Raw genomic sequence first — 14,288 nt, 5'->3', positions numbered from 1 at the left:
AGAAGAAAAGGATGGATCCCACTGAGCAGGTTATGGGATCCATTTCCTTCTCAATGCACCAGCGCTGAAAGCCCAGCCACTTAGCTTTGTAGCAGGAAGTGGTGGAGCCTGCCCTCGCCGCCTGGATGGTATGTACCACCTCTGCGGACAGCCCAGCCTGTCTCAACCTCTCCCTTTCAGGAGCCAAACCTGGAGAGGTTGGCCGAGCACCGGCAGCGTGCCTATGGCTCCTGGCTCCTGACTCCTGTGACAGAGCCCCCCAGACCTGAGACACAGGCCAGGGCTCCGTCACTGCCAGCTGCGTCACCTCTGCGTACCACCCCGCCGATCTGCGGCTGGGGGCTACCAGGATGACTGACAACCCTTCCTGTCTCACCCTCTCCAGCAGGGGGGGGGGGTGAGATGGAGTGGGGGGAAAGCATACAGCAGCCCTTTTGGCCATGGCGCGTGTGCAAACGCGTCCACGCCCAAGGGCGGGCTGTTCTGTAGTAGGATCGAGAACCACAGCGGGCAGTGGGTGTTGTGCCGTCTGGCAAACAGGTCCACCTGCGCCGTCCCGAAGCGAGACCAGATCTGCTGTATTATATCGGGGTGCAGTCTCCACTCGCTCTGTGGGGGACCGCCCCTCGACATGAGGTCGGCCCCCCTGTTCTCCGAGCCTGGGACGTGAAGGGCCTTCAGAGACAGCAAGTGTGCTGCAGCCCATGTCCATAGGTCCTCTGCTAACGTCAACAGAGCTGCGGATCGGACTCCGCCCTGTCTGTTGATGTAGGCGACTGTTGTGCGGTTGTCTGTCCTCACCAGCACGTGCCTGCCCTGGACTAAGGCTTTGTGGTGCTGGAGGACCAGAAAAACCGCCTGGACCTCCACTGGGGGGGCATCACCATGCATCGCTTGTGCCTCTTGAGGTTTAGATGCAGGCTGGTAAACCAGCGTTGTAGCCGCCGCATGTGTAGCAGGCCCAGGGTAACTACTGGATGGGCTGCTGCCATGAGCCCCAGCAGCTGCATTACTGCCAGCGCCGTCACAGCAGTTCTCAGCTGGAGCTTGTGGACCGCTTGAAGAAGGGTCGTCTGTCTGAGTTCCGACAGATGAGCTCTCAAGCTGGCTGAGTTGAGCACAACCCCCAAATACTCCACCTCCTGGCGGGGATAGGGGGAGCGCTTCTCCCAGTTGATTGCAAAGCCCAGGTTGTTCAGATGCAAAATCAACTGAGCTGTGTGGAAAATTGCCCATTGTTTTGACCTGGCCATGACAATGAGGTCGTCTAAGTAGAAAAAGACTCTCATGCCCTGATCACGCAATGGTAGCAGTGCGGCGTCTACGCACTTGCTGAATGTGCGTGGGGCCAGTGAGTAGCCAAAGGGGAGTCTGGTGTATTCGTAAGCCACCCCCTGGAAGGCAAAACGCAGAAACTTCCTGTGTTTCCGGGCTACCTCGACATGTAAGTAGGCGTCTTTCAGGTCTATGGTCGTCAACCAATCGCCGGGCTGCACTAGCTCTAGCAGTTTCCTGAGTGTCAGCATGCGGAACGGTTTCCGTGCAATATGCTGGTTCAGGTAGCGGAGATCCAGGATGGGTCTGAAGCCTCCAGTCTTCTTGGGGACCAGGAAGTACGTGGAGTAAAGACCCTTGTACGTGTCATGGGTTGGAACGACAGAGATAGCCTGTTTCTGCAGGAGCTGTTGAATCTCTGTGGTCAGGAAGTCCACCTCCTCCTGAGAGGACAGGTTGGCTTCCTTGATGCCCTGGAAAGACGGTGGGATACGGCAAAATTGTAGGGAGTAACCCCGCCTCAGTGTGCCATCCATCCAGTCTGTTGGCTTGCAGCAGCGTCTCCATTCCGTGTGGAAATGAGTCAGGAGACGCGCTGTTAGCTGAGGAGCGTTGTGGATGAAACGCTGGAAAGCTTCCTCGGCCCTCACCGCCGCCAAACCCTCCATAAATGGGAGTTTGGCCCAAGGGGGGCCGCAATCGAAAGGGCCGAACCGGTCGTGGTGACCAGCGGCCGGTCGCTCCGTTGACGTCATTGCCTGCGACAGTGTTGTCGTAGCGTCTACGGTGATGTGTTCACTATCAGCAGAACTGTCGAGAGGAGAACAGTGTTGGCCACTGTGGGAGAGATAGTGTCCCCTCTGCGGCCAAACGGCGCAGCGAGCCGCTCACAGAGGCAACGAGCAATCTTCCCTGCTTTGCCATGACGGGAGAGACGTGGCTAGTGACAGCATCTCTCCGGCAATAGTGGGATAGGCTGCTGCTACCACGGATACTCCGTGATGCGCTGCGACCTCTCGTTGGAGCAGTTTTCGGCAGCTTAGCGTGTATGTCTGTGTGGCACGAAAACACTGCCGGTGAGCCAGCAGCGCGCCCAAGCGGGTTCACGTAGGCGCGCTGGGAATGCAAGCTAGGATCAGATAGCTGCATTGTGCCGCTTCTACGGCAAGAGCGGCTCGTTTCTTGGCCGTCATGCCGCGGAAGCGGAGTGTGTCGCAGCTCAGGCGGCGTAGCAAGCACTGTGGATGCCCGGGCCGCACCACCATCTCGTTCAGCCCTAGCCGGGAGAGCGTTGTGGGCCACGGGGCAAGCCGTTAGCTTAGCGTTGGTGAACGCGCCGTGTTGAAGTGGCGTGTTCAGCACAACACTTTGCTGGGAAGGGGTTGGTGGGGAGGAATTAGCTCTTTGAGGAATGTAGGTTGTTTTAATCAAAACATTTGGTACATTTACACCCTTGTCACAAGCAGCACACAACTTAAAAATATAGTGGCTTGGACATGAGACGGACGGGAGGGGCTCGGCCACATCGGCCGGCTCTCCCTCCTCAGCCAGTCATTTCAGCGGCCGCTTCTTCCCCCAGCCGCAGGTAGGCTGGCGGGGGGGTCTAGGCTGCTCCTCTGGCCGCGATGTAGATCCCCTCGCCTGTGTGGGATCCCTGGGCGGCCCGGTGTCTCGGGGAGGGCGCGGTGCATCCGTGGATCCGCACTGAGTAGCCGGTGATGAAGACAGCGGCGATCTGGCTTGGCGGCGAGCACGACGTCTGAGGGTGGCATTACGACGACAAAGCTCGCTGCCGTTGCCGTGAGCCAGCGGCAGGTGGTGACTGAGCTGCGCCTTCCCCTCCTCCAACCTTCTGAAGCGCTGAGTAGCGGAGGATATGGAGCCAAAGAGGCCGTCAGATGAGATGGGGGCACCCAACAGCTCCTCCCGGTCCTTCCCATGGAGAGCGGTAAGTCCCAACCACACGTGGCGAGAACCTACTGTGGCCAGAGACATGACGCGCCCAGCAGCGGTGGCCACACCCTGGACCAGGTTGTTCATCTGACCGATGGCTCGGGGCAGGAAATCCACCTGGTCCGATGAGGAGGGGGTGGCGATCGGGGACTCGGATGCCACCATGACGCCCAGCACACCCAGATTGTTGGCCGCTGCGGCCAGCTGCGCGCCCAGTTGGAATATTTTTTCAAAATACTCCAATGTCCCCCTGTCCTGCGCCAGCGGCGGGCGGGGCCTCCTTCCCGCTGATCAGCCAGCAGAGTGAGGAAGAAGGTGGGCAGCGAGGGCCTCTTCCAGCGGGGGCACGCACGGAACAGCTGTTTCAGTGTGGCCCTGCACGCGCAGGAAATCAATCAAACCCGCAACGGGCTGTCAGTGCGCGAGGCGCGCACTGACAGATATCTGGGAGAGCCGGGGAGACGAAGGCGGGCTGAGCACGGCGAGTCGGCCCGTAGAACCCCTCCCGGAGCCGACTCACCGGCTTAGGCGGGATGGGGGGGGGCAGTGCTAGCCCGACGCGCCCCGACGCTATAGCCATAACCGCGGGGAAGTTGTGACGGACTGAAGAGGAATTAATTTGCTCTTTAGACACGGCCGAGATGGCCGCGGTAGAGGTGGCTGACGCAGATGACAGGCTGTCAGCATCATCGTCGATCAGCGGCGGCGGCAGGGACGGCAGGGAGCGTGAAGCCGAATGAGGCGGTAGATCGGGGGCCGGAGCATCCTTCTCGGCAGGGAGGGGATCCGGGCCGGCGTCTTCCTCACTCTCCTCACAGATGAGGGAGAGCTCACACTGCCGGAAATGCTCCCAGCGCTGCTGACGCCGGATGAGAGGAATGGCTCGGCAGTCAACACACGGCGGCGGTTGGCATGCCATCTCTGGCGTGGTCCCTGCCGAGGCATTCAAAGCAGGATCGATGAGTGTCTACCCCGGCGATCAGACCGGGGCACGACGGGCAAAGGCGAGCTTCAAGGAGCGGCGACTCCATCCGTGGAGGTGAAAGTCAGTGGGCGGTTCGCCGTCTGTCTGAAGAAAAAAAGATGCTGAGCAGTGAGGACACCATTATTTATACGGTACGCACGTACAGTAGCGACGTCCAATTGGTCGGCTACTTACAGTATTCAAAATTTCAGTGGGCGAGTACGTGCGTGTGATAGGGGGAGAGGTAGTACCCATAGAGTCCAGTAGAGGGCGGAGCCTGTGTGAGATAGAACAAGCTGTTTCTCTTAAGAGAGTGAATATATCGCTAACCTCTTCTATGTAAAACTCCAAATCCTTCGGCCAAAACAGAATAGCCAGTAGCACACCAAGCAATTTCTCTTCTTCTATGGTCTGGTAACTTAACCTAACGTAACTTAACTGGGCATAGCATAGAGTAACAGCGTACATGGCGTAGCACAGGACTGTTGACCTTTTGTCAGTGTACACACTGATGGGTTTTTCTGAGGTTTATTGTTGTGATGTGTTTTCATTGTTAGGTTATTTGGTACTCACATGCTAAGGTGATGTTAGTGATGCTTCACTGACACAGGGGGTGCATGCAAACTAGCCATCCTCTTTTCTAACCTGGCACCGTTATCCTACACAGAGCACATACATATACTTTGATTTGACACAACCACACACGGTGCAGTGCAACTTTAAAGCTCCCACTTCACATGCTTTCTTTGTTTCTTAGCTTGTGTTCATGCTCATGCATGCAAGACTTATGCAGCTAGAACAAGGAGACATACGATAATGATGACAAGGAAGACACATGATACATGATAAAGATCAACTGTATGTGTGACTGGAAATGAGCACAGGAGCAGAGAAATGCACTTCTTGTGTGAACAGCCATGCTAGTGCTTCACCTCCTGTCTGAACCTGCAGTTAACCTGAATTAATTTGATCAATCACATTTGATTAACAAAAACAAGAAGATGTGTTTGTATTAGTGGAAGCAGTACTGCATCAGTGAGTTACTATGATATTGGCAGTAGTGTAGTGATAACAGTGAAAGCAGCTGTATTATTTGCGTTAGTTTTCAGAGGCATTCCCATACTAACAGTGTTAACAGCTTCAGTCCTATAAAGCCTAAAGCTTCTGAAAAAGCCACCTCCACCTGGGATACGAGGCTGGGGTTACTAAATGGAAACAACTGCACGGCTTCACAATGATAAATGTATTCAGTTTCATGTGTGCATCCACATAGTCTCTCTCACTCACACAATTCCCCATGTCCCTAAATACTGTGATTGTGCACCATTTGTGACTGTCTCCCTCCCTTTTTATGTAGGCTTACAGGCTCAATCCACTTTGTTCTTTGAGACAGAATATAAAAACACCACAGTGAAGTAGTGAATGTACTGTAATTTTGACCACTTATTTAGTATTTATTGGAGCTGTTGGTGTTTCTGGCCACCTGACAAATGTAAGTCACCATTCACTCTCCTTTTAACTCCTTTGGTCTTCATGAACTCCTGAGAAAAATATCTGGCTCTTTAGCTGCTAAATGCTCCATTATGTTCACCAGCTAGCTGCTAACTTCCTCTGCTGTTCAGTGCTGGGCAGGTAGGGTTCCATGGTTAATCAGAGTTTTTCAAATAGGCACCTGCTGCTGGAAAGGAGATTGGTGCGAGCTGTAATACTGAACCAAAACAATGAGCAGAAAGATGATAGAAAGCTCTGTAGAGCTGGGAGGAACTGCAGAGCGACATTCATTTAACACCAAGTCAATGTCAGTATAAAAATATTGATTATTGCAGCTATAACGAATGTTACATGACACAATCCATGTGCTAATCATGGCATCTGTTAAGGCAGAATTTCCCAAATCTGTCCCTGCTTCAACACATGGGAGGGGAGGAAACCATGTGTAAAGGAAATTATCCCCTGTATAATTTTTTTTCAGCCAATGGAAAAATATCACAGAAAACACTATTAGCGTTTCTAACTTCTGATTGTGCGGGTAGCCTACAGCACGCTTTAAAAGTCTACCAGTTTGAGTATGAATAAGACTACCTCCTAGCTTTGTGAATATGACATATATAAATATATATATCACATTATAAATATTGGCTACAACGAGAAGTCAAACTGGATTAGGTTTTAATTTTATTTGCTATCAGAGCTCATCCATTGAAAATAAATCTTATGGAGTTGATTATGTCTAGCTGAAGGATTTTTTATATTTTAGGGAAGATCAATCTTACCCCCACTGATGCAAATCATTGGGTAGCAGTAAACTCTGAAATGCTGCTTCACTACCTCCCAATTTCCTTGCTTCAAACTGCTTGAATAGAATTCTACTTTAAATAAAAAAATAATCTTCTGCATAAAACCCATCCGAGCACTAGGTAAGGGTCAGATTTATTTACAGAGCACATTCAAAAGAAACCAGGTTTGTGACAAAGTGTTTTACAGCAACATAAGTGAGGAAAAATCAATATCACAAGACACAAGTCCTGAAATATACAACCTGAGGATAAAACTAAATCCAGCGTATTATTTTTGACAAGTTTTGAACTGGTTATTGACTGAAAAAGATGAAAGAGTCAAAGAGAAGTAAGACAGAGAGACAACAGATGTTAAAGTCACCAAGTATTAAAATCCTGTCATGATTTGGGGAACGAATACGAGTTAATAGTTCAGAGAATAAATTGATGAAGGCATTCAAATGTTCTGGAGGTCTGTAAATCATTAATTTTGAAGCATAAGGATTCAAAGGATGTAAACTGGACAACAGAGACCAGAGAGCAACTCTTCTTAACCACCTGGTTAGAGAATTAAAAATCATGGGATAGAGTCACTCTGGTTTATCCGTGTTTAAGAAATGAGAAACACATTACGTTTGTTAGACTTGTTGGATAACGACCAAGGGACCTCACATTCAGTAATCCAAATCTGACAAAACTTGGATGAACAGAGGCAGCGGGTGTTATATAACGAAGACTTCTAAAATGTATAGTTCTGAGCCAGTGAGGCAGGGTCATATTTGTTGTGATTCAGGTGTAACAAGGTTTTTTTAATCATATCTGTATTGCAGGGGTTTAGGGCCTGTGGTAAGTTAGGAAAGGAAAATTGACATTACTAATATCAGAGGTAGCACAAGTACTATTAAAAGATGCCACCGGCAGATTCAGAGTTGGTTTTACTGTGTGTCAGGGTGAAGAAGAGGAGACCACGCAAGAAAGTAAAATCAGGAGAATATTCATTGATGAAAGGCTTGGGCATCATCTATTTTTTCAAACCTTCCTGGCATTATACATTATACAGTATATGAGGGTATTTGGATAAAAAAAAGTAGAAGCTGAGCTGCTGGCGATAGAAGTGACAGTAGGATGCTGAAGTGTTTCTTTTTTAACCAGCAGCATTGCGACTCCACTCAGTGAGTCAGATATACACAGGGAGACAAGATGAGAGACAGTCGGAGAAATAAGCGCGTCAGAGAAGTAATTTCACTGGCGTGCTCTAAAAAGGGAAGAGTAGATTACAGTAGTGTACAGAGAACTTTTAATCAAGACTGGCAGACTCTAAAATGTTTATTTTCGGGGATTATTTAAAAGCAGCAATGTGAAGCGGCACTAATGTTAGAAGACAAAGTACAGAGAAACTTACCCACTCAAATCCGAACTGATCCAATCTAAGAGCCAATATGATCGATCTACCAGAAAGAGGAGCGTCTGTGTTATTGATGGTATTTAAAATCATACCTTCGGGATTTCTAAATACCCTGGTACACTGTAATACCTTGATACTGAGATGCCCACCAAACCATACACCATACACAAACACACAGACAGTTGTGTGTGGAGAGGCCTGAGGCATGGCAGCTTGCATCTGATCTTAACCCTGACAACCCTCCAATTGCCAGCTGTTGTTCGCCAGATTTTTGTGCCATCCGGCCAAGGTATCGAAACTTCGGACTACTAGTCTACTTCTCTAACCTCTGGGCCACTTACGTCAAGTTGTCCACCTAGGATTCCACCAGCCCACCCTAACCCTAGCAGGCTAAAGCTGGCCCTGTTCACTTGGTACCCCTGTTAACACACTATTGCGGGAAATTTCCAGCTGTTTGTCATTATTTATAACATACCATATGAGGTCCAGCTGAAACTTACTTCTTGGTCTGCACTGTGCCAGTGTCTACACAGAGAAGAGTGATGTTTTATTTCATCACTACAACATTTGCAGCACCTTTAAGCAGAGTCACTGAATGTCTCCATATTTCTGAAGAGGATACCACTGTCATTTATAAAAATAACGCACAGATGGTTTTATTTGAATAGCTCATGAATAAAAACGTTGACAGACTGCATCTGACTGGTAGAACCGGGCAAAACATTCTTTATAAAACAGATAACAGCTTTTTTATTCGCTCAAAAAAAGTGAGTTTTTGTTACTCACAGTCACTGAAGTGGGAGCTGGAATCAATTTTCCAAACGATCTGTCCCTTGTGAGATCCATTGATGCCTCGGTTCTTGTAGTCCAGAAAGTTCTCAGACAAAGCCTCATCTGGGAAAAGAGATTAAACTGATGAAATCACACTGCAACGCTAAACCTCCAGAATCCTTTAAAAAACTCCCCTCTTGAACAGGGGTTAACCAATATAGTTTTTTTCAGGGCCAATGCTGACACCAATTATTAGCAATCAAGGAGACCGATGACTGATGTTTGACACAGATACACATTTGTAGTAAAAATAAAAATCTTATATAACAGAAACACCAACACAAAACTGCAACACATACCAAAGTGTGCAATTTAGCTGCATGGTTGTTTATAATTACACTCAATAATATCTTGTGCGTGGATGTAGAGGTGTCAACAAATAGGGCATGCTGGTGTCGAAAAATGCTACAATGCTACACTTAAAGCAAATCGATACCACTTAATATCTAACCCTAACCCCTTTTCCAATTCAGAAGAATGGTTTTCTTAGTGATTGTTCCAAGTAGGCTGTTCAGTGGTGAGTGGCGGTCAAATTGAAGGGAGTTCCCCTTGAAAGACATACAGATGGGGAGACAGGAATGCTGCAACCCAGAACAGAAGATAATTTGTTCCTCTATTAGAGATGGGGCAGGATTTTTGAATTTTCCAATAGTTGTGAAATGATAAAAAAAATCTAAAAGTTGCGACTATCATCTTGTGAAAATTTTTCTTCCTTTGTTTTTACCGGTGCCTGATAGTAACACATCACTACCGGGCGTTGGTAGTTCGGCTACGGCGCTGTGAGATGGTCAGGATGCTCAGATGCAGCCTGACGCGCCCAGTAATTTATTTTCAATTAGAGGCGAGTGGGTAGGAAGGGATGCGTGGGCAATCTGATAGGAGGAGCAATGAGCAGCTTTTAATGTTTTCTACATAGAAAATATAGTTGTATCAGCAGAGATTCAGTAGTGCACAGAAGTTTTTGACATGGTTACTACCCACAGAGTGGCTGGCATTTACTCGCAGAGTACTGCCTGTCTGTTCACATGGATCCGCAGGCTGAGCGTCACTCCCCGTCTGAAAAGGCCTTATGTTAAAGTTGTGTATTGTGTTCACTCCTGCCGAGGACATAAAGTTCCTGTTTACAGCGTCAACTCCACCATGTCTCACAACCATCCTTCAACAGTGGAGAGGCCAGCTAGTTAATGGAAACATGATGGCGCCGCAGACGGCCGCCTTGGGATTACATCCCGGACAGCGCACTTTATCAACTGGGATTTAATGTCATCTGTGCGGATCGCGAAAGGGAGCTCACGGGAGCTCACAGGAAAAAACACAGGGAGGCGGACTCTGTTTCTACATAAACGAAGTGCACAGATGTCACAGTGTTGAAGAAATCATGCAGGCCTCACTTAGAGACATTATTTATAAACTGTAAACCATTTTATTCACCGCAGGAGTTTTCCTCGTTTGTTCTGGTCGCTGTTTACATTCCACCTAAGGCCTGTGTTAGTGAGGCGTTACTACACCTGGCCGACCAGATAACTAACGTGGAGAAAAACACCCAGACTCCCTGCTCATTGTTCTTGGGGACTTCAACAGAGCAAACCTCAGTCATAAACTTCCAAAGTACAGACAGCATATTAAGTGTCCCACCAGGGACACTAACACACTGGACCACTGCTACACACCATTAAAGGACGCCTATCGCTCTGTTCCCCGTGCAGCCTTGGGACTCTCTGATCACTGTCTGGTTCATCTTATCCCAACACACAGGCAAAAACTGAAATCTGCTAAACCTGTTGTAAAGACTGTGAAAAGATGGACCAACGAGTCAAAGCTTTAGTTACAGGCCTGCTTTGACTGCACTGACACTGAGTGTTTTTGAGGCTGCAGCCACTGATCTGGACAAACTAACTGACACTGTGACATCTTACATCAGTTTTTGTGAGGACGTGTGTGTTCCGACTAAAACCTTCCGCACATACAATAACCAAAAACCCTGGTTCACAGTAAAACTCAGGCAGCTTCGACAGACCAAAGAGGAGGCCTTCAGAAGTGGGGACAGAGTCTTGTACAACCAGGCCAGGAACACACTGACTAAAGAGATCAAAGCTGCAAAGAGGTGCTATGCTGAAAAGCTAAATAACAGCTTTGTAGCCAACGACCCTGCGTCAGTGTGGAGTGGCTTGCGGACACTCACAAACTACAAGAGACCATCCCCCAACACTGCTGGTACTCAACAACTGGCAGACAAGCTGAATGGTTTCTAATGTAGGTTTGAAAAGCCCAGAGTCACACCTCTCCCCCACTCCAACTCCATCTTCAAACACCTTCCCCCTCTGACCTCTCACCTGCACCCAAGATCTGTGAAGAGGATGTGAGCCACCTCTTCCAAAGGCAGAAGATCAGGAAGGCTCCTGGACCTGTCTCACCATCGTGCCTGAAAATCTGTGCGGACCACCTGGCCCCCATCTTCACTCAGATCTTCAACAAATCACTGGAGCTGTGAAGTTCCCTCCTGCTTCAAACGCTCCGCAGTCATCCCGGTCCCAAAAAAACCTCCATCTCTGGATTAAATGACTACAGGCCCGTCGCCCTGACATCTGTAGTCATGAAGTCCTTTGAAAGACTGGTGTTGGCCCACCTGAAGGACATCACAGGCCCCTTGCTGGACCGCATGCAGTTTGCCTACAGGGCGAACAGGTCTGTGGATGATGCTGTCAGCTTGGGTCTGCATTACATCCTGCAACACCTCGACTCTCCAGGAACATATGCGAGTATCCTGTTCGTGGACTTCAGCTCGGCGTTCAACACCATCATCCTGGACATCCTCAGCACCAAACTCACCCAGCTCACTGTGCCAGCCTCCACCTGTCAGTGGATCACAAACTTCCTGACTGACAGGGATCAGCAGGTGAGGCTGGGTAACATCACATCCAGCTCCCGGACTATCAGCACTGGTGCCCCTCAGGGGTGTGTGCTCTCCCCACTGCTCTTCTCCCTCTACACCAACGACTGCACATCAGAGACCCATCTGTCAAACTCTTGAAGTTCGCTGACGGCACAACAGTCACTGGCCTCATCCGGGACGGTGACAAGTCGGCCTACAGATGGGAGGTTGATCAGCTGGCTCTCTGGTGCGGTCAGAACAACCTGGAGCTTAACACGGTAAAAACTGTGGAGATGACCGTGGACTTCAGGAGGAGCCCCCCAACTCTACCCCCCATCACCATACTCAACAGCCCTGTGTCTGCTGTGGAATCCTTCAGGTTTCTGGGTTCCACAGGAGCAGACTACAACGGACAGTCAGGACTGCAGAAAAAATTATCGGTGCCAACCTGCCCTCCATTCAGGACTTATACATTTCCAGAGTCAGGAAACGGGCAGGAAACATCACTGCAGATCCATCTCACCCCGGACACAACCTGTTCCAGCTCCTCCCCTCTGGTAGGCGCTACAGAGCACTGTACGGACACAGAAGCAGTTTCTTCCCACAAGCCACTCCGATGAACCGCTGATTTCTGACTCACAGTGTCAGGTACAATTCCTGTGCAATATTTATATATATTTATTCACAATTCTCTATTTCAGTGCTGTGCATACTATGTCATATTGTATATACTGTATACCAATACACCTACCTCAGGTCATAAGGTCATAGGTCTTATTTATTTTTTCCAGCATCCTTTGCACTATGCTCCATCACACTGTGTACATGTGTACCTGTATATCATATCCACCTTCAACATGTACATAATGAGAATAATAGTTTACTCTTGCATCCTTTGCACTCTGATCACTGCACTATTTGTCAATATGTCTATATTGTTTATTCATAGTGTGTATATTAGTGTTGTCTATACTGTAGTTTGTGTCTGATTTTATTTTATTATTGTTTTATTATTGTACTACTACTATGGTAGTTTTGTATGAGTAAGCACTTCATGAGCAATGTACAATCCTGAGTCAAATTCCCTGTATGTGTCCACATACCTGGCAATAAAGCTGATTCTGATACTGATTAACTACGGAGCTTCAAAGAATGGTCGAATAATTCCCAATGACTATCAAATAGTATTTTTGCCTAAAATGCCCATTCCTATCTGTATAGGTTGTGTTCATGTTTTTCCTGTTTAGTCTGTTTTCATAGGTTTGGTTTTGTGTTCTGTGTTCTGTAAGCTTTATTTGATGTTATCATGTTTGGGGTTTTGTAGCTTAATCTAGTCTTTTGTTCATCACAATCTTAGTTCAGTCTGTCTTCCCTGTTAGTTGTAGTTTATTTGTATATGTGTGATCTGTCTGCTTATGTTCTGGATCAGTTATTTATATTATTCTGTTTCTTCCTGGTTATTATTAGTTTCCCTATTGCCTTATTGGTGTCTGTCTGTTTTCCCCTGCTTTCTCTCTGCCTGCCTGTGTCTCATTAGTTCTGATTCCCCCTCACCTGTGTTGCTCCCGACCCGCTCGTTAGTCCCTGTGTATATATGCCTGCTTGTGTCTTGGTCACATTCTTGAGTCTTGGTTGAGTGTTCTCCCGTGCTCTGTTACCTTTGGATAGTACTTTGTTCCTTGTTTTTGGATATTGACTGTGGATTATGTTTCTGTTGGAATTACCTTTGTTTGGACTCTTGCCTCGAGCTCCCGTGGAAGCCTGTTTAAGTTAAGTTTTGAGTTAATAAATATTTTCTGAACTGCACCACCTCTCGTATTGTCTGCATTTGGGTCCACACCTCAGTCTGCCCTCAGCCTAACTCGTGACAATAACAACCAATGAATCTACCGTCTACAGTATCACACAGACTGAACACACCCACTGGAATTATACTGTTACAATTATATTGTCATCATATTTCTGTTGTAGACTATAGGGTTGCACGATTATGGCCAAAATGATAATCATGATTATTTTGATCTATATTCAGATCATGATCATTTATCACGATTATTCATTGATTTTAGGGGCAACATATTTTTATTGCGCTTTCAAATTTAGATAAACAGGCAACTGTTTTCACATCCATGATGTGCTGCCTTTTCGCTAATTTACAAATCTTTGCATAAAAACAAGACTGGTCCATAAAGTGCAGCATCTCCTAGAAGCAAAATATAAAGTATCTTTATGGCATGACTTGTTTAGATTTTGTTGATTTTGTAATCACTGCTTGCTTTTTGTGCTTTTTCTAAGATTAAGTAGGCTACGTACGGGACGTCACTTTGTGTTGAAAAGTGGTGGGGATATAAGGGCTCAGATTAGGGGCACAATGATACACTTGTGTCAAAAGACCTGACAATGCTCAAAAACAATATGAGAAGGTTTTTTACACTATTTTGTAGAAATATGAAATGCTAAAATATATGAAAGTGAAATCTTCTGCTCCAATTTAGGGTGGAAATAAAAACAAAAAATTCAGCTGCCAGGTGACAATTCATTAATAGAAAAATATAACGCAGTAATCAGCAGCCTGTTACTTTTTTGGACAATGCACATTTGTTTCTTCTATATTTAAATGGCTTTGCATGTTTTCCTATTGTGCAAATACACCTTTCTCAAGGTATTTTAATGTATTAGTTAATATGTCTTCGTGCAAGCTATTTTTCAGAC

The 14,288-nt window shown here is 47.4% G+C and overlaps 1 protein-coding gene across 1 annotated transcript in view; it reads right to left on the bottom strand.

Annotated features, from left to right (window-relative positions):
* The window catches only part of LOC119905827 (E3 ubiquitin-protein ligase HECW1), a 104,785-nt gene that overhangs the window by 69,544 nt on the left and 20,953 nt on the right, over positions 1-14,288 (bottom strand). Inside the window, exon 4 of the mRNA XM_038723177.1 lies at positions 8,660-8,767. Within this exon, the coding sequence (XP_038579105.1) occupies positions 8,660-8,767 (108 nt within the window). The remainder of the gene's footprint in view (positions 1-8,659; positions 8,768-14,288) is intronic.

The sequence above is a fragment of the Micropterus salmoides genome, unplaced genomic scaffold (assembly GCF_014851395.1).
Source record: "Micropterus salmoides isolate LMB-PRFRI ecotype aquatic unplaced genomic scaffold, ASM1485139v1 Ms_hic_scaffold_1, whole genome shotgun sequence".
NCBI classification, from domain to species: domain Eukaryota; kingdom Metazoa; phylum Chordata; class Actinopteri; order Centrarchiformes; family Centrarchidae; genus Micropterus; species Micropterus salmoides.
Note: the sequence above shows the minus strand (reverse complement) of the source record. Positions and strands in the feature narration are given on the sequence as shown.